The sequence below is a fragment of the Candidozyma auris genome, chromosome 2, assembly GCF_003013715.1.
Source record: "Candidozyma auris chromosome 2, complete sequence".
Lineage (NCBI taxonomy): Eukaryota > Fungi > Ascomycota > Pichiomycetes > Serinales > Metschnikowiaceae > Candidozyma > Candidozyma auris.
The window spans coordinates 1,427,615-1,452,648 of NC_072813.1; the positions used below are offsets into that span (position 1 = coordinate 1,427,615).

Consider the following 25,034-nt stretch of genomic DNA (forward strand, 5'->3'; position numbering starts at 1 on the left):
TGTGCACCACGTCTATTTGCACCCAAAAAAAGTCTCCTGACAAGATAACGCTACAATGGAAAATCGCTAAGGAATATATAAATCGTAAGTATTCGTTCATTCGCAGCTCAAATAATATCGTCGTCTCTGGTCGTTAAAGTATTGCTTCTGCATTACATCGCCCACATTGGCTCGGCCTCTACAATGTGGACAGACTCAAGCAGAGGTGGGTTGGTGTTTTGAAAAACATCGGGCTCATCCAAATGGACAATCTTCTGCTCCAGGCTCAGTGAGAGGATCTCTCCGGAGCTGGCAGTGCTGCCAGAGTCAAGCAGAGGCAGCGGCATGCCTGCGTCCAGAGAGGTAAAGGTGCTCAAGTACCAGCTTGTGCCACCAGATGCACCTTCGTTCGAAGACACTGGATATCCAGCACCTTCACTGTCGGAGAAATCATACTCCAGCTGGAAAAAAGACTCCAGAGAGATGACAGAGTCATAGGTGCCAGCACCTGGATCTCCCTCATGGATGACGCCGCCAGAGACGTTTTTCTCCACCAAAAGCATCTCGAGTCTCTCTCTGTCGCAGTTGGGGAAGAAAACACGAATCACTCCTTCTTCAGCCAAAACTTGCACAGGTAACTCACCTAATTCACTCAAGCGAGCCAAGTCTTGTTGTACTTCCGCAAGCTTCTGCTGATACCTCTGCAAGCCACCTATCATTTCTTCCACAACATCGGCACTGAGCACAGTTGTCTCGGGCACAAGCATTCGAGGACCAAACTTGAAGTCCACGTAAACTCCCCTAGATGCAGAGGAGGCATGAGGTACACTACTGTCCTCTGAAGACTGCGTCACACTGGAAACCCAACCGGCAAGTTTCTTGACAATCTCATGATACTTTGGAGAGCACAGAAGGTTCACTCTTATAGTCGAGGGGACAACATGAACTGCTTCGGCAGCTGCTTCCTTAAGACAGTCCAAGGCCTCCTTTCCAGCTGAAAAGGCTACACCTTGGTCCTTTTTCATCAAAAGCTGACCCACAGCATTCTGTACACCCATGTGCAAACCACAGTTGTCATCGTCTCCGTAACCAGAGTAATTCTGTTGCGACAAATGTGTAAGGGTGGGAACGTTGTATAGCCTGAAGACATTCAGCGAATGATAATGGCTTCGAGCGGTGAAATTCTGCGCCATGAGTGACATTCGGGGCCCTCTAGGACTAAAATGTTGACCAAATCTACTGAACGGGCAGAACTGGCTCATGAAGCGGAAATGCTGGAACCTGAATTTCATGGAGTTTCTCCCAAAAAAGCCAAACTTGTGGTAAAACATGCTGCGACAGCTCCAGCCAAACAGATGGTTGGCACCGAAAAATGTGCTGTAATTTCTGGTGCACCCACCAAAATTCATTCTTCTAAACCCTCGGGAGCGGCCCCCCACGGGCACAGTGACCGGGATCCGGGCCGGAACAGGGTTATTTCTAATGCCGTAGCCTTCATGATCCAAGTTCTCCCTGAGGTCCTCGAGCGCCTGTTTGATTCTTCTGGTGATGTTCCTCTTCAAGGCAGCAAGGTTTTTCAACGCAGACGACATGGCATTCTAGTATATCAAGGGGGGAAAAAGTAAAAGGAACTTGAATGGGCGAAAAGTTGGCGTAAATTAGTCCAAAAAGTGTAAGAATCTCTTTGGAGACTCGACCGTTGGGGAAAGATTTTAAGGTGTTTCTTTTGCTCCCTGTATAGCCCATCCTGGGTGGGCCACGACCATGTCACTAACCCCTTAGCCGGGTCGGACCGGAAAAAAAAAGGACGGAAACGTGAATGTGACATTGATAAACATCACACTGCTTTGGATAAATAAACAGAGAATATTAAGGATTCTAGAGTGGAACAGAATTCACGCTCAAGGGGTCATAGGCTGAATGGAAGTGCTAAATTTGGTACGATCTACGAAGCTTGTTCTAGTGTTGCAGTTCTAAATCTGGCCCTGGCTGCGAAACGGGTGAGGTGCCTAGCTTCTCCAAACAAAAATGCATTAAGTCAGATTTTTTTTTGTTTTATTTTTGGCTGCTACTAAATCAAGAGTAAACCTGAAGTTGTATCCAGAAGCCTTTATTACTGATTCAACTTTTTTTATGGCACTTGCATGAGTAGACGAGGGCTTCTCTTTTGTGGAATGTATAGCCAGCTTCGCATAGCAGTCGTCTCGTGTATTTGGCTGTGAAAAAGTTTTGCAGCAAAGTCACTAGAATTGAAGAAGCACCGAGCCATCTTCAAACAAAACTTTAAAAAGAATCAATAAAGGAATAATCTGCTCGAACATCGTTTTCAATGTTACCAATTCGAACCCAATTTATCAAGAGTATTTTGGAGTTGGCGAAATTGACTTACCCATATTTGATTTAAGTTTGATTCGATGCCCTGTTGGTATTCAACGGGGAAATTTCCCGACATCCAAGCAAAATCATGGGCAGAAACCAGACGTCGCCTAGTTCTCATCCAATAAGAAAAAGACAAGAAAACAGACCAGAATTAAAATTTCAATATTCCTTGTTGGGCGTGGTCTGTGAAGCAATTCACTAAGGAGTCGAGTTGATGACCACTAGACTCTTCACATGAACACTTCAACGATAAGACATGAGTGTATATATAAGTGTCAGCTTGAGTTGTAGTTATGCTGCGAAACAACGGTTTTTTAGTTTTAGCATTTGATAATAATTCAAACAAAGTTTGCTACTTTTACAAAAAATTTCAAAAATAGAGGAACACTTGAAGACTCTGAGAAATTTTAATTGGACAACCGAGCTTCTCTGGCTTGTCTAATCAAGTTCCGTTCCACCTTTCAGTGTCTACGAGCCACAAGTTTAGCGCTCTTCAGTCTTCGATTCGTAGTTCTATTTGCTTCTACTGGTTCGTATTCATGAGAATATGGTCGTTGAATTATGTGCTGGTGGTGATCTAGCACCGAGGATTGTGGTATGGGGTCGTTAAGGTCATGATGGCGTGTGTTAGTGGCGCTAAAAGGGAGGCAATGGCTGCCCTATTGCTCCTGTTCAGAAGTCATCGCTGATGACTTCGTTAAATATGGAAGTGTACTCTGGTGATAATGGTCCCTCCAATAGTTTTTGTTTCTTGAAGCAGGGTTCCGAAAACGTGCTGACATCGTCTTCGTAGTCGTACTGGCCATACGAGTTGAGCGACAACAAAGACGAAGGGCTGGTTAGCGAGTGTGTCTGTGTTGTATCTGACAGGGACAAGCTACCAAGCTGCTTGATGGCGTTGGGTGCCACGAATTCCGACTGATGCCTTTGTGTGGGCCTGGGGTACGTGGGGATATTGTTCAACGTGAAATCGTCAATGATTTCCCGCTTGATTTTTTCCTTGTCGTAGGTGAAATCGGTATCCTCGACTTGATGAGTGGACGTCGACCCATCGTTGGAAAATACGGAATTGGACGGTGACTGCGCCGCTGATGGAGCTATTGACTCTGGCGCCGACTGCTCCGCTGACTCTGACACAGACGCTGGCGCTGACCGTGTTGCTGACACTCCAGCACCCAGTCTCTCCTTTATGCTGCGCAATTGAGCAGCGTAGTCCTTGCTGTCCATGAGCTTGTCTAGATCAACGTCTGAGGGTAAAATAATGCGTAACATCTTCGTGGCAAGCTCCAACTTGTTTTCCACCTCGGTCAAGTGTCGCCTCGTGAGAGGAGACCTCACCGTCTTGGGCAGATACGAGCAGCACCAATTGTGCTGTTTGCACTTTGAACATTTCGGGTACTCTTTGGAGCACTTCAACTTGCGCTTGCGGCACGAGTCGCACGCCTGCTCAATTGCCACGCTAGAAGAGTCACTTTCTGGCGAAATGTCCTTGAGGTAGTTTGAAGTTTCTTCTTCTTTGACTTTCTCGGAGCATTCGGATGGGTCCGAAGCAGGCAACGTGGGTCCTATTTCAGCATTGGTCAACGTGAGCGACACAGTTTGGGGCTCGACTTTAACGGACATGGAGGTGAAATAAGGATAATTCAGAAGGTGTGATTGAATTTTCGAAGAGTGCTGTGTTGCGGAATTGGTGATTCTGAGTGTTTGGTGTGGTGAAAAACTCAATGGTGGAATATGCGATTACAGGAACTGCAAGCAATAAAACAATGATAGCAGTAGTAGTCCTGATTTGGTAGGGAGGGAAGGCTTGATAAATATGGAAACGATCTTCGAAAGAAAAAAAAAAACTAGTCACAATGGGCTAACAATCGAAAACTTGAGAGATCGGCTGGCTTATATTTTTTCGTCGATTTTTTTTTTCTGCTTTCAATAGCCAATCTTTTTTTTTCTTTCCTGCCTGTCTCAAGGTGCCATGAGGGGTAACACTAAATCGTCTGGATCGAGCTTTTTGGATAGCCCCTCTTGCGTGCAGGAGCAAACATCGTCACCCAACGGAACAACTCAACTGATGCAAACAAGAGAGTTTCAAAAGAGATTGAGGAGAATCTTGCCCTGAGTGAAAAAATAAGGAGATTCAGAGTTAAATTGAAGTTCCATCGACCCGGCTGATACCCACAAAACGTGACTAATACATGCTTTTTCGGCCTCGCCGGCGCGGAGGAGAACTACGTGAGCATCTCGCTTTATCGCTCAGTGCAGCGATTTTATTGGAAGCCCAACATTCACTTTGGAAAAACTGTATGACGTTGAGTAATCGATGAACTCGCAGATGGCCGTGTGGTGGTGTGATTGTGTGCAGGTGACGATGGAAGCTGATGGAGACTAGAACGATAGCGACGTCAAAAATGAGATGAAAAATGAGTTAATCTTTTAGAAGGGACTTAGGCGCTCTCTTTTCCACCCTTGTCAATTTGTTTAACCATCTTCGCCTTTGTTGCTGAAAGGAAAATATGGGTAATCCTCGGAGGCGCGTGCTTGCAAGTCCGAGCCGGAACAATTAGTGCGCGAGAGATTTTTCCGGCGCATGGGCGAAAAAGAAAAAGAAAAAATAGAGGACGAGAAGGCTTCAGGGCTCTTCAGGCATATTCCGCGTTTTCGCAACAGCTACACACAAACCAAAACGGGCGAGCAGACGGGCGACTTGACGAAAGGCGAGGCTGGAGAGCTCTTTGGACCAATTGGCACGAAGTACTGTAAGCCCCGGTCTCGCCGCCCAAATACGAAAGTTACTGACATTGGGCGATTTTGTTGGCGAGTAAGCGTTATCACTGGTACTTTTGGGCGAGTCGGCCCCTATTTATAATTCATAGTAGAAGCCGAGGGATTTGATAAAGTTGTTGGTACATACCTTGTAGTTTATTTGTTGCAGGTGTCGCTTCGTGCAACAATTTAGGATAGTGGAGGTTTAGCGGCATGCCTCCACTTTGCTCTAGGAAGGCTTGCATTATTGTCTATAAATGATTCTTCCGATAATATATACGTGATATGACTGCCAGCAGTCTATCTAGGGCCGTATTCAGACCCTGTGCATTGCGGTGGACACTCAAATTGGCATCAGTCTCACGAGACCTGAGCTACTAAGGCCGTTGCTCTTCTTTGGACCTTGACTCCTCAGAGCACCCTTAGAGCTCTTGTGTCTTTTCTGAGACTGTCCCTTCTGCGACTGGGTTCTTTTTCTCTGGGTTTGTGGGAAGTACTGCGATGTAGCTTGCGGAGTGGAAGAAGCTTCTTGCGATGCCTTCTTGCGCTCCCTCGCAAGTGTAGTTAACACCTTCTTAAAATACTGAAAGTACGGCGCTTGGTCTTTCTTGATATTCTCAAGCTTGGCAAAGTCTCTCGCATTTGTAGGTAATTTGACTGCCATCTCTCTGAGAGCAGCGTCTTCTACAAAGTAGCTTGGCCTGGCGAATCGTAACTCTTGCAGCTTCTCGTGCCGTATTTTCTTTAATTCTTGAAACGCATGCTCGGCAGCGTCCTCGTTGTTGGCGTTTATCAACCCATTGAAGTTGTTGCGAGGAAGAGAGATCTTTCCATTGGTGGACTGGTAGAGGTTTTCCTTTTCCTGCTCCTCATTCCTCATCTGACGTGCACTAACAAACGAGTCTTGATACTTGTAAGCTTGCAAACCGTTTCCGTTTCCCGTGGCGACAAGCCTGGCCCTCTCGTTTTTGTTTGACGAGTCCGCTTTCACGAAACTAAGCTGAATCTTCTTACGCCCGTTCATGAGAGCTCTAGCATTCGGCCCAAGCTTGACATATGAAGACGCGAAGCCACCTTTCATTATTTGATACTCTAGTAAACAACCCTCGCTCTGCAAATGGAAGAAAATTCTTTCTATAGCTCCCCTATCCAAGCTGCTTCCGAGTCCATGGTACTGATTCTCATGATGCCCAAGTTTTAAAACCTTTCCCCCTCGAGAACCTCTGTATACATCTTGACAATGAATTGTAGTCACTTTGTCGTTTTGAATCTCTTGAACAAGTTTCACAATATTGATACAGTGATCTGTTACATCCTTCGTCACAGCAACGGTTTCGCTGCAACAATTGTCGCACTTCTTGTTGCATTTGGCAGGATCAAACTCCTCATTGAAGAAGTGAAGGACTTGTTTGCGTCGACAGTCTGCTTTGTTTTCGCAATACTGTACGACCTGCTTTAACTTTGCAAGATGAGACTCTCTTGCAGGTTCTTCCAACTTATCATCCCTCTGAATTAAGCTTTGGAGACTTCTTGCATCTTTGTAGGAGTAGAACATAATACACTCACTCTCTTTTCCATCCCTTCCAGCACGACCGGTCTCTTGGTAATACCCCTCTAGGGAACGGGGGATGTAGATATGTATAACAAAACGAACATCTGGCTTATCAATACCCATTCCGAATGCAATCGTGGCACAGATGACTTGCAAATCATTCTTTTGCCATTTTGTCTGAACCTCAAACCTCTCATTTGGATCCATACCAGCGTGGTAAAACATGGAGCGTATACCGAACTCGTTTAGCTTTTGTGAGGTAGTCTCGCAAGACTGCTTGGAATGACAATAAATAATACCCGTTTGACCACGCCTGTTTCGCTGGATGTAGTCTCTCATCCAATCATAAATGTTGGGAGGCTTGCTTTTCACCTCATAGAACAAATTGGTGCGATTGAAGCTTTGTTTTAACAATACTGGGTCAGACATACGAAGATGATGAACGATGTCGAGTCGAACTTTTTCGTTAGCTGTGGCAGTAAGTGCCATGATTGGAACGTCAGGGTACTGTTGTTTGAACATACTCATGCCTTTGTAATCGGGTCTGAAGTCGTGACCCCATGAACTGACGCAATGAGCCTCGTCAACGACCACCCTTGCGAGCATCTCAGTCTCATAAAGCTTAGAAAGTACTTTCTGAACCCTGACAGAGTTGTTCACCATTTCTGGTGATAAGTAAACGAGGTCTAATTGACCGGATGTCAACTGTTTGAAAGTTGCGTTACGTTCTTCACTTGTGCCCTTGGAACTTATCATGCCCGCACGAATATTCTTATCCAATAAGTGTTGAACCTGGTCTTGCATCAAGGAGATCAACGGTGAGATGACGACCGTTGTGCCTTTTGTCGTCCCACCTTTGACTAGTGCTGGAAGCTGATAACACAAGGACTTGCCACCACCTGTGGGAATCAAAACAAACACATCTTTACCAATCAATGTTGAGCATATAGCCTCGAGCTGATTTGGGCGAAAGTTCGGAAGCTTGAATGTCTTTTGAAGGATATCGTATACTTCACCAATGAACTTCTCGGATCCTGGAATGGCTTTTGCTCCCGAGGAGTTCATATCATTACCAACTGACTTGGAGAGTTGTAGAAGTTCGTCATCATCATCGCTGAAATCTTCATCGCTGATAATCACTTGGTTTGGCTCTACTTTGATCTTATTGTGCGAAAGTTCGTTGAGCGCAGCCATATCCTCGTCATCCATATCATCCTCCGAAGGAATCTCCACGATCTCATCACGAGCTTCATTGAGTTGCGTGGTAAAGTCCATTGGATTTGCTTCTTCTTCCTCGTCACTGACTTCAACCATCTCAATTTCATTACTATCACCATTTCGATCTTGTTGGGTATATTTCAATCCGTACCTTTCAGCCACATCTTGCGATAATTTTATGTTCTCAAGCTCGTCTTGTAAATCGTCCTTCTGGGGCAGACGCAAATTAGTATCATCGATTTCACTATCCTCTTGATCGGTGTCAATCTGAGTAGCTCTCGGACTAACATACGTATCGTCGATAGATTCTACATCATCAGGAGCAATGAAGCCGCTGAGATCAGTGTCCCTTTCGTCGGCCTGAGACGACCTCAAACCATCCATGTACTCTTCGCCAAAGTCATCTTCCATGTCATCATCGTCATCGATAAAATAAGTATGTCGAGGAGCGGTGCCGTTTTCCTTGCGTTTCCTGGCTTCCATGATGATCTGACGTGCTTCTTCTCTGTTTTTCTCGTAGTCGTTGGCCTGTGTCCTTTGAGTGGGCGAAAATGGCGACAACTTGAAGGGAGACGACTCTGGGTCAGGAATCGGCTCTCTGGCGGCTGATTTTGGCTCAGGACTAGGTATGCTTTCGGGAGCAGGAGAGAATGGAATCTGTAGCTCATCACGATGAACAGCTTGCCGTTGATTTGAGGAGGTGAAATGGACATCTCGCAATTGCGAGTCAGGGTCTATTCGAGGCGAGTCCACTTGTATGCTTGACGGAATGCCCATGGAAGTTGCTGGTATTTCCGAAGAGAAGCTTGAAAGCTTTGAGAAGTCTTCCTCTGACAGCTGCGGGCCGAGAAACGAGAACTGTGAGCGCATTTTCGTCTGTTCAGCGTCCACATTACTGTATTTTGTAGCGAAGTTTTTCGAAACCCACTGATTCTTAGCATCTAGTGATAAGGAAGTCGACTCACTCACAGCGTGTCTCTTCACTAGCAAATTGATCTTCTCCTCGCAAAGCTTGATGTACGCCTGAAGCAAGTCTACGTTGGAGTCGTTATTAGTGGCCGCACGCAGAACGTCCAGAGAAGCCGGGATGTGAGACGTGGGATCCTTGACTTCCGTCGCCTTCTGCACGGAAGATGGTTTCTTCGGTAAATGCGCTTCCAAAGTAGACTGTTTGCGAGCCACCAACGGCCGCTTGCCTGGAAGCCGCGTGTGTTCCATCCTTTTCGGCTCCAACGGTGGTAGTGCTCGTGTGTCAATGAGTTTGAGAGACTCGTTATCGCTGAAATCCAGTAGCTCTTCTAGCTGTTCCTGTAGCTGTGTGGATGCCATTAGCGGCTGGGAACCACGAGGTAGCTGCGCTGTAGCGGCATTATTTGGTGTCAACGGCGTAGCAGATGTCGAACTTTGAGCTTGCACTTTTTGCGTATTTGCCGGCTTGGACCCAGGCAACTTGAAGATGGGGTCTCTTCGAGGCGCTTTGGCTGGCAACTCCAGCCTTAGGAGCACTTCACACTGCCACTGAGGCGGCAAATAAGGTTTCAGCGTTTCCACCCACGATCGGAGTTCCTTGAGGTTGTTTTGTATGGCCATTATGAAGGGCCAGCTGGCGTTTAATGTGGAGCTTCAATCTATTCAAAATGGTGTAAAACGATGGATCCAGTGTGTTTACGCGAAGCTGCAACCTCGCGTATGCAAACTAAGAAGAGAGAAGGAGAAGAAGATGGGTAATAATGAGGAGAAAAAGTTCGAATTTAAGGACAATAATTAAAAGGGAGGGTGGATATGGGTACTGGAAACTGTATGAGTAGATTGTCTGGATTGTTTGCTGGGGATGTGTGGCTCAAGGACGACATGGCTGCAAACAGAAGAGGCTGCAAACAGAATGGCTGCGAAAAACACTCAATCAGATTGTGAAGAAGTGTACTAACGCACAGCACTGGCAGACACTAGACCATGTCAGTTGATTTTTTTAGCACTATAGTTTTCAATTTTAAGAATTGAGTGAAGTGTCCATTGTCTTCAGATTGCCCGGGAAAACTCTACAAAAAAATTCTGCAGAAACCATAGATTTGGCACTGGCCAAAGGTGCTAGCTGGGTGGATGATCTACAAGAAGATGGAAGAACGACCAATAATGTAGAAACGCAAGCATGACTTTCTCTTGGTGAGAGACTTACTTCATTATATGCTCTGAGCCTTGAATTCTGTGCCCTCCAATTTGTGTCACTTGAGGTGAAGTGGATGGCTCCATAAGCTTTTCAAGAACTGTACCGTGAAGACCCAAAACCAAATTTTGGACACCAACTACACATTGGGAATGCCCAAAAGGGCACCTGGAGTGCCTCGAGGTATGGAAGGTTCTCCGCCAACAGGGATTGTATGTCCAAAATTAGTCTATTCGTTGTCTTTTCACATTCCCCAGAACAATAGTGCACTCAGGCAGTCAGGAGCTGCCTCATTAGGAAACGACAGAAACACATTATAGAGCAAACAGTAAAAATAAGGGTTCCTCGAAAACGCAATATCTCTAACTCCAGCTTGTTTTGTACCAAATAATCAGGTTGGCCGGAGTTTTGCCATTTCTTTCATGTGCTCCGCAAAAGACCATCCTTCGCCACAGACAACGGGCTCCCCTCCTTTCGTAGCGTAGCATCTGGTAAACTCCACGCTTGCTTATCACCCAATGGCCACTTCCGAGGGTACGTCACTCTATCAACTGCAAAAAAGTGATGTGACCCAGCGGGTCTCCTAGTACGGTTGCAAATCACCCTATAGTGCGCAGAGGGCAGAAAATCAGCCAACTGGTAGCCGCGGAGTAAGCACAAGGGAAAAAGGGTAAACTTGGCAATTGAACAAGGTCATGTGAAGGTGATGGTTGAAGGTGGTTATCCAGTGTATTCTAGCTGGGCTAAAGTGGATGTTTGTATATTGAGTTGGTGAAGGTTTAACCAATCTAGAGCGCAGACAATGCACAATGGGCATGTGAAGAAGACACAGGATAAGGGTGAAGCAAGTGAAGGGAAAGGCAACGGCGAGACAAGTCCAGGAAAAAAACGGTGGGAGGTGAAGGAAAAGAAATGAAAAAAAAATGGAAGATATCAAGAAACAGGAGGAATAAAGTTGGGAGAAACACCCCAAATTCTTGCAGGGAAGACGACAAAGCATGAAGAGTAGCAGTGGTGGAACGAGCGAAAGTTGAGCAGATCTCAGAAATGGTTGCAAAAACGAGGCTCGCTCGCAGACAGCACATCAAAAGATCAGACAGGCGTTGGAGCAATAGAGCCAATGCAACTAGTTAGTTTTTGGCACTGTAATGTTCTCCAAGTCTTCCTTGCAAATGTCTACTTGGGTGGGCAAGACGAGGGGAGAAGGCGGCAGAGTAGGCTTTAGGTGGGCGGAAGGAGACCTTCGCTGAGGAGAAGATCAGATAGGAGAATGTAATCGGGCAAAAGTAATAGTATCGTCCAGGGGTGAAGGAGGAGGAAGTGATTAGGTGACAAAGTGACAGAGTGACAAAGTGACGTAAGAGGATAAAGTCGGGATTGGAGGTGACTGAGCAGGGACGGTGACGGTAACGGTGAGCAAAGGGGCCAAGTAGTAGTGACCTGAGTAGAGGAGAAAATGAGGAGATGGACACGGTCAGTGTCGGGGAACAAATGGCGTTCTCAGGGTGGGTGAAGCTTGCAAACAGAGAGTGCAACACAAAAGGTAATTGATGTTGGGTGTGTTTTGGGGCACGGCTTGCTTTGCCAAATGCCAGAGCTACGGCTCTGTTCCAAAGTTGGCTGGCGGGCGCACTCGCTTGGCTTTTTCGCAGCCATTTGCATCACCTGAGGGTCTCCACCTTCGCAGGCCGATTCCACCACCAATCGTCAAGCCCACTGGGTACGGGACGCTGTTTCGCTGTTTGCTCAATGCTATAGCAAATGGTAAGCGATTTGCCAGTCTCCATGTTCGGACTCCGACGATGGGCGCCTGGGGCAGGGCGCATGGGCGTTTGGCGAAGGGGTCCTCGGGAAAAGTCGGAACGCAGACAAAAAAAAAAAAGTGAAGAAGCGAGTCGCCAGGCGGCTGCGAAACCGAGTCGGACGTGGGTCAAACAAGCCAGACAGGCCCTGGGAGGATGCCGATAAGAGGTCAGGTCAGAGTAAAAGTTTACAAGTAGTCAATATCAAAACTGTTGATAATTTTTGATGAACTGGGCCACAAATCAAGGAACGGAATTGGCGTAGATGGAATTCTGATGAAAATCTTAAGGAATCAGGAGACCGCTGCCTCGGTTGGCGGTGGGTTGCCAGAGCATGTCAAGATTGCCAGGCTTTTTTTTTCTGCCTGCCTGCCTGTCTGCCTTGCGATTTTTTTTTCCTCGCGCCGCCTGGCTCAACTGCCGTGGGGGGAACGCTGGGGGGAACGTTCCAGGTGGAGAAGTCAACCGTAGGGAAGGTTTTGGCTGCGAAAGTGAGGAGACTGCTGGGACACGTTTGGCAGCCACCGGTGAAGATTGAATGGAAAACAAAGAGGGAAGGAGAATTTGACAAGTCCATATTGTAGTCGACGAAGCCACTGACGATGGACATTGTGCCCTTTAGGTATCCTGTTTTTGGGGTTTGTCCATGATCGGTGTGCTTACGTAGCTTGAACCCTTCCAGCTCCTCGCTTGGAGGTATTTTTTTTTTCGGCCTCCTGTGTTGCGGTCTCTTATTTTTGCTCACGTCCATCTCTATTTTTTTTTTTCTTAGCCCGGCTCTGTTCAACCCTCGGAAAGCTTTCGGGGCAGTTGGGTGATTTTGCTGCGACCGGCCCCCGGAACTACCCTTCCACTCCTCCCTCAAACCTTGAAGACTCACCCTCGACCACCCTCGGCAATGCCCCCGGTCACTGCCCCGTACATGCCCTCGGCCGTCCCTCGGCTCTCTACGCCTGCTGGCGCCACTTTTTCCCCGAATAGCAGCGAAAACCGACTCGCCGGATTATTTCCCTGCGCATGGCCTCATTATAAGAACCCCAGCAGCTGACCCATCCCCAAGCTCTTTATCCTCATCAAAGCGATTTTCATCTCAAGTGTCCCTTGAGTCACCAGATATACCGGCCTTCCTCAGTTCCCCCCATACTTTCTCCCCTATCTTACTACCCGCTTGTTCCCCTCGGATCAACCGTATTCCGCTCTGTTGGTGCTTCTCCTCTCTTTGTCCAGGACTGCCAGTGAACTCCTCACTTCGTGCATCCAAATCGGGGCCCTATATATTTCACTGCGAAACCCATTTGCACCCATTTCCTCAGAGACATTTTCTTTCCATTTGCCCCCCGTTGACAGCTGAAGATGACCACGTTCCAGACAAACTTCTGCTTCGGCCAGCTTCCGGAGAAAAAACACCGCTCTTTCAACCCCCAGGTGGCCTCGGCTCCTTTCAACGCCTCTGCAAATAATGACTTTGGTTCTTCTCCTTCGTCCAACTCATCTTCTCAGGAGGACTTGTTGCCTGACTTGTGGCTGGAGCCAGCTCAGAAACAACTCCGTCCCGATTTCGTAGGCTCCCACAACCCTCTTGTGGGTGCCCCCATGAACATGCCTGTGGCGAGCCCTACTACTACGCCTTTTGGTGCTCAGGCCCAGCACCAGCAGCAGTACTTGTACAATGCTCCAAATACAGCATTTGCGCCAGGTGCTTTGGTTGGTGGACAGGCCACGTCTGTTCAGCAGGCCCCAAGAACAAATCCTAATCCTTTGCTTTCGCAGGTTCAGCAGACATCCATGATGAGAGAGGCGTCGCTTGAGTACGCCCAGTCTCTTCTTCCTCATTCGCTATTGGCGCCTCTTACCGAGGAGAACTTGGACTTGAACTCTCAGAGATCGCTGAGTCTCAGCTACAGCCACCTCCACATGTCTCCTGCTGATGAGTTGCTCAACTTTGAGCAGCAGCAGGCTCAGAAACAGGCTGCTCCCCGCCCCCAGGCTCGCTCTTTGGACATGGACTTAAAGAGCAAGAAATCATCCACTTCTTCTATCTCGCTGTTGTCCTCTGACAATGAACATCATCACCATTGCCATAAGCTGAGACACACTTCTGTATCTTCGACTCACTCTGGCTCACCGAAGCAAAAGAACATCAATACCCAGTTGTACAAGACTGAGTTGTGTGTCTCGTACATGAAGATGGGGGTGTGTCCATATGGCAGCAAGTGCCAGTTTGCTCATGGTGAGGATGATTTGAAGACTGTCGAAAGACCAGCTAACTGGAGATCAAAGCCCTGTGCCAACTGGGCCAAGTTTGGCTCCTGTCGCTATGGAAAGAGATGCTGCTTCAAGCACGGAGACTAACTTTCCCTACCACTACACCCCCCCCCCCTAGATTAAGAAGAGGCTGTATGTTTTCCTCCACTCAGCCTTTAAAAGTTCGGATACATTTTATTTATTTGTCTTTCCCAGACACTGACGAAGATTTACGACTTTAGCTCATGCCCCGCTCATTCATTATAAGGTTTGATCATGATCCCCAATTTTTTTTTTTTTTTTTCTTTGACATATAATCTTCGGTTTATAAACTGCCCTTAATATATACATTGTGTCACTCAAAATGGTAGTCTTCTTTTAATTACACCTCAGATCATGATGAAGCCGTATACATCTGACGCTGCAAGAATATAGCCCACAATTGCTGCATCTGGAGTAGCTCGACTTACTTCCACAGATACAACAGAGCTTGGTCTTAGGCTTAAAAACCTTCTCCCCGACTTTCCGCTTCTTGGCTGACGCTCCTTGTAGAAGCTCGTCATTCTGCTCAGCAAACAGGAAGTTCACCCCAAGAATGGTGTTGATGGATATAAGGTTCTTTTCCTCCTCAAAATACGAGTTGAGGTTTCTCCTAGCAGCCAAGATCTTCTTTGTCGAAGGAGTATTGCCCAACCTCACCTTTTTCTTGTCAGCAGCCGTGCCTTTGGAATGTATACTCGTGTAGCCGAAAGTTTTCGGTATCTCGAAGTTTGGAACCGGTGTTTCCTTGCTTAGCTCCCCTAGACGTTTCACGATGAGCTTTTCAAGCTGGAGTTGCTGCGATGACTTGAAGTTCCCGCTCGTAATCGTTCCATTGCTGTAGTTTGCCTGTGTTTGGGCGTTTAGAAGATCTGTCAAGTTGTAATTGACTTTAGGTCTGCTTTTGGAGTTTCTGTTTGCATCGTCACCATTGGCCGAATCGAAGTTCTTGTATGTAGGTCTAGCAGAAAGATTTATTGACGACGAGAAATATATTGTCGAGTTGTTCTTGTCGTTCGATTTAGGGATCTCTTCCACCAACATGAGTAAGTTTTAAATCTTTAGCGCTTAGTATGGAGAGCATTTGATATGAGCTTATCACCGTGCAGGACAAGGCCAAAGTGCAAAAGAGTCAAGAAATACTTGCAACAAAAGACATAAAGAAGAGAAAGAAAGAAAGGAAATCATCGATTTCAAGAACTTGCTATGAAGAATAACGTGTGGAGAACTTGCAATTCACAATAGTTGTAAAAGAGCATCCCACTGTGATCAGACAGGCTTTCTTCATCGTGATGCTAGGAGCACGCGACAATGTCGTGGTTAGTCAGCGAAGATCGAGTGGAATTATAGAAAAATGTAAGAGAAGAAAAGATTTGTTCTGGTGACTATCAAATCGATGATAGTATTTACGAGTATATTCATGAGCGTGTGAAGGGTGATATTTGACCAGATATTAAGTGACGACATTTTTGCAGCCATAATTCAATGCTCCATAGTTCAACGGTATTCAAAAACTGTTTAAAAAATTTCAGCAATTACTAGTCGATGTGCATTGAAGCCGTTCCTCCAAACACCTGTCACTTTCAATAAAGGGAGTTCTTAGCATTCATCTGCGACAGGAGGCTTGTATCATGTAACGTAAGCAGGGCCTGTAGCAATTCATCTCTCATAACGTATCTATCTTTGTGAACTTTAAAATATAAGTTTTTCTTTGGTAGTAGTCGAGGTCAATTTGTCTTAATGGCTGCGAATACCTCAAATGCTTCCCAATCCAACCTAAAGAATCCAGTCTTTTTGGATGGCAACAAGACAGGCGAGAGACAGGAATAGATGCACACACTTTTTAGTCGATAGTTCAAGCTATAATCAGGACATGTAGATTTCTTTAATCTTCCTGTTCTTCAGCTAAGACAATGTACAGACCAAGTACACAGCCTTAGACTGTCCCGTTACTCTACAAATTGGTCATTTGGTGTTCACTCGACACCTTTTAATGAATTTTCTCTACACCGTCAAAAACTGCTAAAACGGTTCAGCCTTAGCATGAGTATCAACGACAGCCTCTGACAATACGTCACTATTGAGTGGTGATTGTGGCCGTGACGGTTTCCACAGCGCCCACTACAGAGAGTGAGTCAAGCGGCAAGCCGCTTTTGCTGCAACGGATGAACTAACTGTAGCCTTTCTTCATCGACTGTTATAGTTGATGAAGAAGAAAAGAGAAAAGATCAATTTTTTGTGGGTGTTTTCGCATTCATATACCTCATCGTTGGCCGGGTAACACTACCGAACTTAACAGCATAACTTGGAAGAAGGGCAAAAAAAATAGATCTGTTGGATTTATTACTATCAGTCATCCTTCCCGTATTCTTCGTTCACTCACACCTCTTCTCTATACCCTACTGAGTGTGCATCACTTGACCAATTGGTACCCTCACATTTCTCATAGACAATTTTTCACTCCTACTAGTTAGAGCTCTTTTGCCGTATACCTTCAAGATGGCCCCTTCAGAGGCACAAAACGCATTGACTATCGACGATCTTCGAGAGAATGCCTCGTCAATCCTCTCTGACTCGCTTACGAGCAGGAGGGTGCCGGCTTTGAAACTCATCAACCGGTATTTGACGTCAAAAGACGATTTATCTCTCGTTCAAGACAAACCTTTGGTGCAAACCTTGACCATGCTTGTATTGAAAAGCTACAATTACTATCAGGATGCTGCTTCCAGAACAGAGGCAGCATTGGTTCTTGAAAATCTTGCTCAACTAGACGAAGACTACGCTAAGGCTGCTATCAAATACATCAACGCCATTGCGTTGAAGCTGGCAAACTTGGCCCTCACGGGTCTTGTATCACTATTGACGTGGTCTTGTATGCTTGTAGTTGTTGAAGGTCAGAGGCAAAGCGCTGAACTTTCAAAGGCATTGACGAATCTTGCTATTCTTCTTGAAAATTGCGTGGAAGCTAGCCTTGAAGGCGGGAAGCTGAAGAGCACGCACAAGAAGAGAGTGTTAGAAGCGAGCTTGGCTCAAACAAAGAACACATTGATCCAGATCTTTACTAGGAATTCTCCTGACGCGGTTGATCAATTTGTCAAAAACACGATATCTGACTCGACCATCTCACCTTCTGCTGCTACCTTATTTTTGGCTGTATTGGCAGAGGCATTACACGATCTTCAATCTTCGCATCCAGCATACATAGCTCACTTGAAGGAGTCTGAGCTGAGCTCCAGCATTACCAATTTTTTTGCTGAGAAAGTTGTCTTGGCCAAGACTGGCCCAAGTGCGTTTGCTATATCCTACTTCACGAAATGGTACCTTGACGAAATTTCAACTCGTGATGAATTCGTCAAGAAGATTCTTCCTAATCTAGAAAAAGCAATATTGAGATCCTCAGAGATCGGTTTCTGTCACCTTATGTGCCCAATCTTTGCGAATAAAAGTGATACCATAGACCTCAGCGATGGTTTTGCAACTTCGAAGATTCTATCACATATAATCAGTGGCGTGAAGTCAACGAAGGAACATGTCAGAGACAAAGCTGCTGAATCTTTAACCCTCATTTTCAAAAACGCTTTGCCCAAAATCTCCTCTGCTGATGCCGCTAAGGTCATGGACGAGATCGTGAAAGCTTTTAAGGGCACGACCAACCCTGATGCAAAAATTCTTCTCGCCAAATCATTGAATGTTATTAATGTACATGATGTCTCTGGATTCTCAAAGATGTTTTCCTCCCTACTTCCGTTGGCTGCAAAAGAGCTGAACGAAGGTATATTACACGCATTGACAGGTACTTTGATCAGCCAATTTGTGTCCGGCTTGCGTTACGGTTATGGATTACCATCTGACGAAGTGACGAAGGTGGAGACTCAAATCAAAGCGGGACTTTCTAATGCCAAGTTGAATCTCAGGAGCATATGGGCAACTCAGTTGGGCAATGCTCTCTACAGAAGCCAAGAGGAGAATGACGATGTTGTGTCACTATTCAAGCTGATCCTTCCAGAGTTGACGAAGTCCTTGGAAGAAGCTATTCTGTCGCCTCTTTTGACAGTGTCGAACAAGGGTATTGCCTGTGCATATGTTGCTATCGCAATTAGTCATAAGTTTGTCCAAAAAACTGAAGTTGACTCTGAAATGCTTTTCAGAAAGCCTCTCAATGATTCAAGTGAGAGCTTTTCCATTCTTTTGAGCCCAAAAGTGCTTGCCAAACTCAAGGAAAGCGAGCAGAAATGGTGCCTTCGTGCTCTCATCGCATGCTTTGACTATCTCAAAGAGCACTCCCAAAAGTTCGGCACTTCTCTTCTTTACTTCACTATCTCTCGGAATGTTCCATTTGATGTTCGCATGGAGGCCCTAGACAGCCTTCGAACTCTTATGAACAGAGAAGGTGTCAAAACCAGTGAGTCTATACTTCCAGCAATTCACAAGGTATTGTATCTAGCCGAGGGAGATTCTCAAGATATTGCTGACCTCAACCTTGACTTTAAGCACCTTGCACAGGTGCTCAATGTTGTCGTTCAACAGCTTGACCCAGACTTGGCCGAGAAGAATCTCATTGATATAATTGTGCCCGCTCACCATCCGAAAATTCCTGTTAAGGAGGAGTGGATCGGCGTTGCATTGAGATCTTCGCTTGATCCGGGGCGTGTTGTAGCTTCTCACGCTGATGAAATTTTGGATAAAGTCCTCAATGTTCTTGCTACATCTGACATCAATGGAGATATTTTTAAGGCAGCAAAGAAGGCTTTCGTCACTATTGGATTCGTCAGCCCTGAGGTTGCTATGCCAAAAATTGCTGACATCCTCGAGACTGACTTCGATATTTCTGTTCTTGATGAATATGATGCTACCACCGTCAAGATTTGGAAAGCTAACGAAGGTGACCTTGTTGTCGATGTGTTGAGCGACAAGAAGGTCAAGAACGAAGACAAGAATAGCAAGGATTACGAAACGAGAAAGTGGGAAGAAAATTTGAAGAAAGAACTTGCCCAGAAAAAAGGTGTCAAAAAACTTACCAAAGAAGAGCAGCAGCTAGTCAATAACCAGTTGTCGGAGGAGCTGAGAATCCGTAAGGAGCTTGATTCAAAAATCCGGACATTGTTACGAGGATTCCACATTGTGCAAGCACTCACTAGTATTGCTCGCCCAGACGTCTTCAACTATGGCGGAACCCGCTGGTTCTTGAACGCCGTGAATGGTATGCTATCGGTAATTAAACATCCGTTATCAGTTGATATCTTTGGCGAGTTTGCCACCAGTGTGTTCATCGAAACATCGAAGGTGATCAACTACAGGCTCGGTCCCTTGAAAGAAATGACCGGTGTGGCTGTTTTGAGAGTTCACGAGGCTAACGGAATACCAGAGAGATATTTGGAGTTACCTTTGATTGAACTTTTGGGCAAGGTCTTGTTTAGAATCAAGATTTTGGTTGACGATTGGTTCGACACGCTTTCGTTCATCTACATCTTGCCTATGCTCACACAAATTCTTATTCAGGGCCGTGGTATAGCTTTAAAGAACTCAAAGAAGCGTATTGTCACATCTGAATTCGAGGAAGAGGACCCACAAGAGGAGCAGCTTCTCTTAACCATCGATATTATTTCCTCGTTGGCTTCATCTTTCTCTGATGAGACCATTTCTCGTGACATGATCTTGAAGTCATTGCTTGCATTGATGAAGATTCCAACAAAGGCCAAACTTGCCAAGGAGTGTTTCTTGACCGTATGCCAGCACATCGCGGTTTCATTAACGGAACTGGACATTGACTTATTACTCTCCAACCTCATTACACCTGATGTGTTCGTCAAGACGGCTATTTTGCAGGGCATTGACTCTGAGTTTGATCTCAGTGAGGATTTGACGTACTCTAACGAACTTTGGATAGCTACTCATGACAATGATGCTAATGTTGCCGATCTTGCGGCAACTATTTGGGAAGACAGTAAGCTCGAGCTTGTCGAAGATGCACCTCATAGACTCTTCAAGTATTTTGGTCACGAAGATGCTGGTTTACGTTTAACAGTTGCCAAAGCCCTTGCGTCTGCGGTGAAATTCCTTAAAGAAAAAAATGGAGAGATCTTCAATGATACGTTGGAGAAGCTAATCATCTTATTTTATGAGATGGAGAATCCGCCACCCCCACCACTCGACAAATTCGGTCTTCCAATAACGAATCATGCAAGTCAGAAAGATGCTTGGGAAGATAGATCGACTGTTGCTTTGGCGTTGAAGCAGATCGCTCCTTTGTTTGAATCCAAAAAATCTGTGGAGGATGTATTCTATTTCCTTGTCGAGAGAGAGACCTTGGGAGACAAGGAGGACTCTGTTGGCCAAGAGCTTTTTGAAGCTGGTATCGCAATTTTGGAGCAGCACGGTCGTACACATGTCGAAGTATTGATTCCGATCTTTGAGAAGTGTCTTGGGCAAAAGGACCAAGGCTTGAAAAAGCAAGATCGTATCAAGGAGCGTGTAATCATCTTATATGGTACCTTAGGACGTTTCTTGGATGCTAACGACGACCGTTTGCGTATCATCGTCGACAGACTACTTGCGACCTTGGACACACCTTCCGAAGATGTCCAGTATGCTGTATCCGAATGTATTGCTCCTTTGGTAAAGTCTATTGAGCCTAAGTTGCAAGATCATCTTGATGCTCTCTTTGACAAGTTGTGGAAGGGACAGAGTCTTGCAGTCAGACAAGGTGCTGCGTACGGTATCGCTGGTTTGGTGAAGGGTGCTGGCATCAGATCCTTGTTCAGCAACGATGTCATGAGAAACATCATGTCTGCTGCTGAGGACAAGCGCAGCGACCGTATCAAGGAAGGAGTTGCGTTCACATTGGATTGCTTGTCGCAGAGCTTGGGTGCCAAGTTCGAACCTTACGTTATTGAGGCACTTCCCTTCCTTTTGAAATCTTTGGGTGACTCGAGCTCCGCAGTCCGTGAAGCTGCTGACATGACTGCTAGACAAATCATGAAGAACAGTACAAGTTATGGTGTCAAGAAGATGATCCCTCTCACGATCAACCATATGGATGATATTGCCTGGAGAACAAAGAAGGGTTCTGTTGAGCTTCTTGGTTCCATGGCCTACCTTGACCCAACTCAGTTGTCTGCGTCTTTGTCGACAATTGTGCCAGAAATCGTGGCCGTGTTGAACGATTCCCACAAGGAAGTCAGGAGGGCCGCCGAGCAAGCGTTGAAGCGTTTCGGTGAAGTCATCAGAAATCCTGAGATACAAGCCATCGTTCCTGATTTGATCAATGCTATTGGCGACCCTACGAAGTACACTGACATTGCATTGGACAAGTTGATAAGGACTCAATTCGTTCACTACATCGACGGTCCTTCACTTGCTCTTATCATCCACGTCATCCACAGAGGTATGAAGGACAGATCAGCCTCTACCAAGAAGAAATCTTGTCAAATTGTTGGTAATATGGCAATTTTGGTCGACAGTAAAGATCTCCTTCCTTACTTGAACAGCTTGGTAGCTGAGTTGGAGATCGCTATGGTTGATCCAGTCCCAGCTACAAGATCGACAGGTGCAAGAGCTTTGGGATCTTTGGTTGAGAAATTGGGTGAGAAACAGTTCCCAGACTTGATTCCTCGTCTCGTTGACACCTTGAAGGATCAATCCAAGGCTGGTGACAGATTGGGGTCTGCCCAAGCTCTTGCAGAGGTTATCTGTGGTCTTGGTCTTTCCAAATTGGACGAAATGCTACCCGACATTTTGAAGCAGGCATCTTCACCATACACTCATATCCGTGCTGGATTCTTGCCATTGTTGTTGTTCCTTCCAGTGTGTTTCGGTTCCCAGTTTGCTCCTTATTTAAGCAGCATTATTCCTCCAATCTTATCAGGATTGGCCGATACCGATGAAGAAATCCGTGAGACTGCTTTGAAGGCAGGTAGATTGATTGTCAAGAACTACGCTAACAAGGCTATTGACTTGTTGCTTCCTGAATTGGAGCTTGGATTGACTGATTCTTCATACAGAATTCGTCTTTCTTCCCTCGAGCTCACTGCCGACTTGTTATTCCAGGTCACTGGTATTTCCGGCAAGAACGAGCTTACTGAAGAGCAGAGCTCTGTCAACCGTAACCTTGTTGAAGTTTTGGGACAGGAGCGTCGTGACAGAATGTTGGCGGCATTGTTCATTTGTCGTTCTGATGCTACTAGTGTTGTTCGTGCTGCCGCTATCGACACATGGAAGGCTTTGGTTGCCAACACTCCTCGTACCATCAAGGAAATCATCCCAAGCTTGACTATGCTTATTGTCAAGAGATGTGCTTCCAGCGACGAGACACATAGACAGATTGCTGCAACTACACTCGGTGAGGTTGTTCGCAGAGTTGGTGCTAACGCATTGAACCAATTGTTGCCAAGCTTAGAGGAAGCTCTCGTCTCTGGTGACTCTGATGCCAAGCAGGGTATTTGTATTGCTCTCTCCGAGTTGATCAACTCTTCTTCAGAGGATGCCTTGCAAACGCATCAAGACGTGTTTATCAGAATTGTCCGTGAATCTTTAGTGGACAGCTCGGCCGAGGTCAGAAAGGCTGCAGCTCAGGCCTTCGAATCTCTTCAAAATCATTTGGGCAAGGTTGTTATCGACGAAATCTTGCCAAACTTGTTGAACCTCTTAGAGTCAAGCGACAATTCGGAAAATGCCCTCTTGGCATTGCAAGACATTATGGCTACCAAGGCAGATGTCATTTTCCCAATTTTGATTCCAACCTTGTTGAGCCCTCCATTCGATGCTTCTAAGGCCAAGTCTTTGTCTTCTCTCGCTTCAGTTGCTGGGCATGCCTTGTACTCTCGTTTGGGCTCTATCGTTAACACCTTGTTGCAAGCAGTCATCGATACTAAAAACACCGGCACTCCAGAGGAACAGAGGGAGGTTGAAGAGGCCTTTGATAACATCTTGTTGTCTATTGAAGATGATGAGGGTGTCCATCCTATCATGCAACAATTGATGTCGCTAGTGAAACACCAGGACGCTGACAAGAGAGCGGCTGTCAGTGAGCGTCTTGGTCCATTCTTCGCCAAAACCAATCTCGACTACTCCATCTATGTTCCTGATATGGTCATGCAGTTCATTTTGGCTTTAGGTGATAAGGACGCAGATGTTGTCAAGGGAACTTTCGAAGCTTTGAGCTCATTAGTGAAAGCTCAAGATAAGACAATGCTCGAGAAATTGGTCAAACCAGCTCATCAATCGTTGTCCATTGCTGGTGTGAGAGGCGAAGAATTGGCTGGTTTTGCTTTGCCCAAGGGCCCCAGCTGTGTCTTGCCAATTTTTTCTCATGGCTTGATGTACGGTAATGCTGAGCAAAGAGAGTTGTCTGCCTCGTCTATTGCTGAGATTATCCTGAGAACTCCAGCAGCCAATTTGAGACCGTTCGCCACGACCATCACGGGTCCTTTGATTCGTGTCATTGGTGAAAGAGTTTCATCTGATGTCAAATCAGCCATCTTGACTGCTTTGACTAACTTGTTGTTGAAGATCCCTCAATTCTTGAGGCCCTTCATTCCTCAGCTTCAAAGGACTTTCGTCAGGTCGTTGAGCGACGTTTCCAATGACAAGTTGAGACATGGCGCAGTCAATGCTTTGGGTGTCTTGATCGAATTCCAACCTCGTGTCGACCCATTGGTCACAGAATTGGTTCAAGGTACAAAGAATGCCGAAGACCAAGGAATCAAGACGGCCATGTTGAACGCATTGCTCCAAGTTGTGGTCAAGGGAGGCAATAATATGAGCGAGTCCTCCAAATCTTCTGTAATGGCATTGGTCGAGGAAGAAATCAACACTGTCAGCGAGAAATCTGCCGTTGCCTATGCCCGTCTTCTCGGATCGCTCTCTCAGATCTTATCCACTGAAGAAGCCGCCAACATTTTGCTGACCAAGATCTTGAACAAGCGTCAACATAGCGAGGATATGAAGTTTGCTATCTTGTCGATCAACTCGTTCTTGAGGGATGCTCCAAAACATATTTTCGACACCGGAATGTTGGATGAGATTGTCCACTTCATCGTTGAGTGTTCGAATAACTCAATTCCCTATATCAGCGACAACGCAGTGATTGCTCTTGGGAAGGTTTTGCTTCTCCATGGTGAAACGGCCTCGCCAAAACAAGCAGGGTCTGACAAAGCCACTTCTCCATGGCAACTTCCAGAGGCTTTGAGCAGCAAAATTGTATCGCAGTTGTGCAAGTGTGCGCTCAAGCCAGAATCGAACTCCCCAGACACAAGAAGACTTTCATTGGTGGTTCTTCGTACCGTGGGCCGTCTCAAGCATGACGTAATTGTCACACCCCATTTGAACGAAATCAGCCCTGCTGTGTTCTCCTGTTTGAGAGATGGTATTATTCCTATCAGGTTGGCAGCAGAAAAGGCATACTTGGCGGTGTTTAACTTGATCGAGGACAAGGACATGAAAGAGTTCACTGCCTGGTTTGATGAGGCGTCTAAGAAGCCAATAACTACAATTACTGGAGTTACTATCCAGCCAAGATCTATTGGTGACTACACGAAGAGAGTGGCTTCTAGGTTGGCCAACGTCGAGAGAGAAAGGTTACAAGATGGAGGAGATGACGAGGCCTTGTTTAGTGATCGTATCGAGGACGAAAACGAGATTTGGGCAGTTGGAGGCACCTAAAGAAACTCGAAGCGAGTACGACTTACAATATGGTCGAAGCGCATTTGATAAGTAAGCGATAAGCGCAAATGCCATACACCAGTTAAATTGTATATAAATTACTGATAAACGTTACATTTTGAAGAAACCTCCATTTACATAATCCATAGAATTTGCTTTTCTTTTTTTTTTTTTTTATTATTATTATTAAGTCATCCTGTGGCGTTCGGGCTATTATGGTACACTAATTTACAACCGA

General features: G+C 45.9%; 6 protein-coding genes across 6 annotated transcripts; 2 read left to right on the forward strand and 4 right to left on the reverse strand. All coding sequences in view use genetic code 12, as the record gives it.

The window, feature by feature from the left end:
- Nucleotides 1-152: 152 nt before the first annotated feature.
- CJI96_0002117 (uncharacterized protein) lies at nucleotides 153-1,571 on the reverse strand (the record flags this gene model as incomplete). The annotated part of the gene is made up of 1 exon (XM_029035633.2): nucleotides 153-1,571. One exon carries the CDS (start codon nucleotides 1,569-1,571, stop codon nucleotides 153-155), a length of 1,419 nt encoding a protein of 472 aa, XP_028890875.1.
- Nucleotides 1,572-3,030: 1,459 nt separating this feature from the next.
- Nucleotides 3,031-3,981, reverse strand: GAL4 (galactose-responsive transcription factor; the record flags this gene model as incomplete). Its single annotated transcript, XM_029035634.1, has 1 exon — nucleotides 3,031-3,981. The coding sequence occupies one exon, from the start codon at nucleotides 3,979-3,981 to the stop codon at nucleotides 3,031-3,033; it is 951 nt and encodes a 316-aa protein (XP_028890876.1).
- Nucleotides 3,982-5,461: 1,480 nt separating this feature from the next.
- SGS1 (ATP-dependent DNA helicase SGS1) lies at nucleotides 5,462-9,478 on the reverse strand (the record flags this gene model as incomplete). The annotated part of the gene is made up of 1 exon (XM_029035635.2): nucleotides 5,462-9,478. One exon carries the CDS (start codon nucleotides 9,476-9,478, stop codon nucleotides 5,462-5,464), a length of 4,017 nt encoding a protein of 1,338 aa, XP_028890877.2.
- A 3,729-nt stretch (nucleotides 9,479-13,207) lies between these two features.
- Nucleotides 13,208-14,206, forward strand: ZSF1 (Zsf1p; the record flags this gene model as incomplete). Its single annotated transcript, XM_029035636.2, has 1 exon — nucleotides 13,208-14,206. The coding sequence occupies one exon, from the start codon at nucleotides 13,208-13,210 to the stop codon at nucleotides 14,204-14,206; it is 999 nt and encodes a 332-aa protein (XP_028890878.2).
- Nucleotides 14,207-14,476: 270 nt separating this feature from the next.
- On the reverse strand, nucleotides 14,477-15,181 carry CJI96_0002121 (uncharacterized protein; the record flags this gene model as incomplete). The annotated part of the gene is made up of 1 exon (XM_029035637.2): nucleotides 14,477-15,181. The coding sequence occupies one exon, from the start codon at nucleotides 15,179-15,181 to the stop codon at nucleotides 14,477-14,479; it is 705 nt and encodes a 234-aa protein (XP_028890879.1).
- A 1,455-nt stretch (nucleotides 15,182-16,636) lies between these two features.
- Nucleotides 16,637-24,796, forward strand: GCN1 (Gcn1p; the record flags this gene model as incomplete). Its single annotated transcript, XM_029035638.2, has 1 exon — nucleotides 16,637-24,796. The coding sequence occupies one exon, from the start codon at nucleotides 16,637-16,639 to the stop codon at nucleotides 24,794-24,796; it is 8,160 nt and encodes a 2,719-aa protein (XP_028890880.2).
- Between the last annotated feature and the right edge of the window lie 238 nt (nucleotides 24,797-25,034).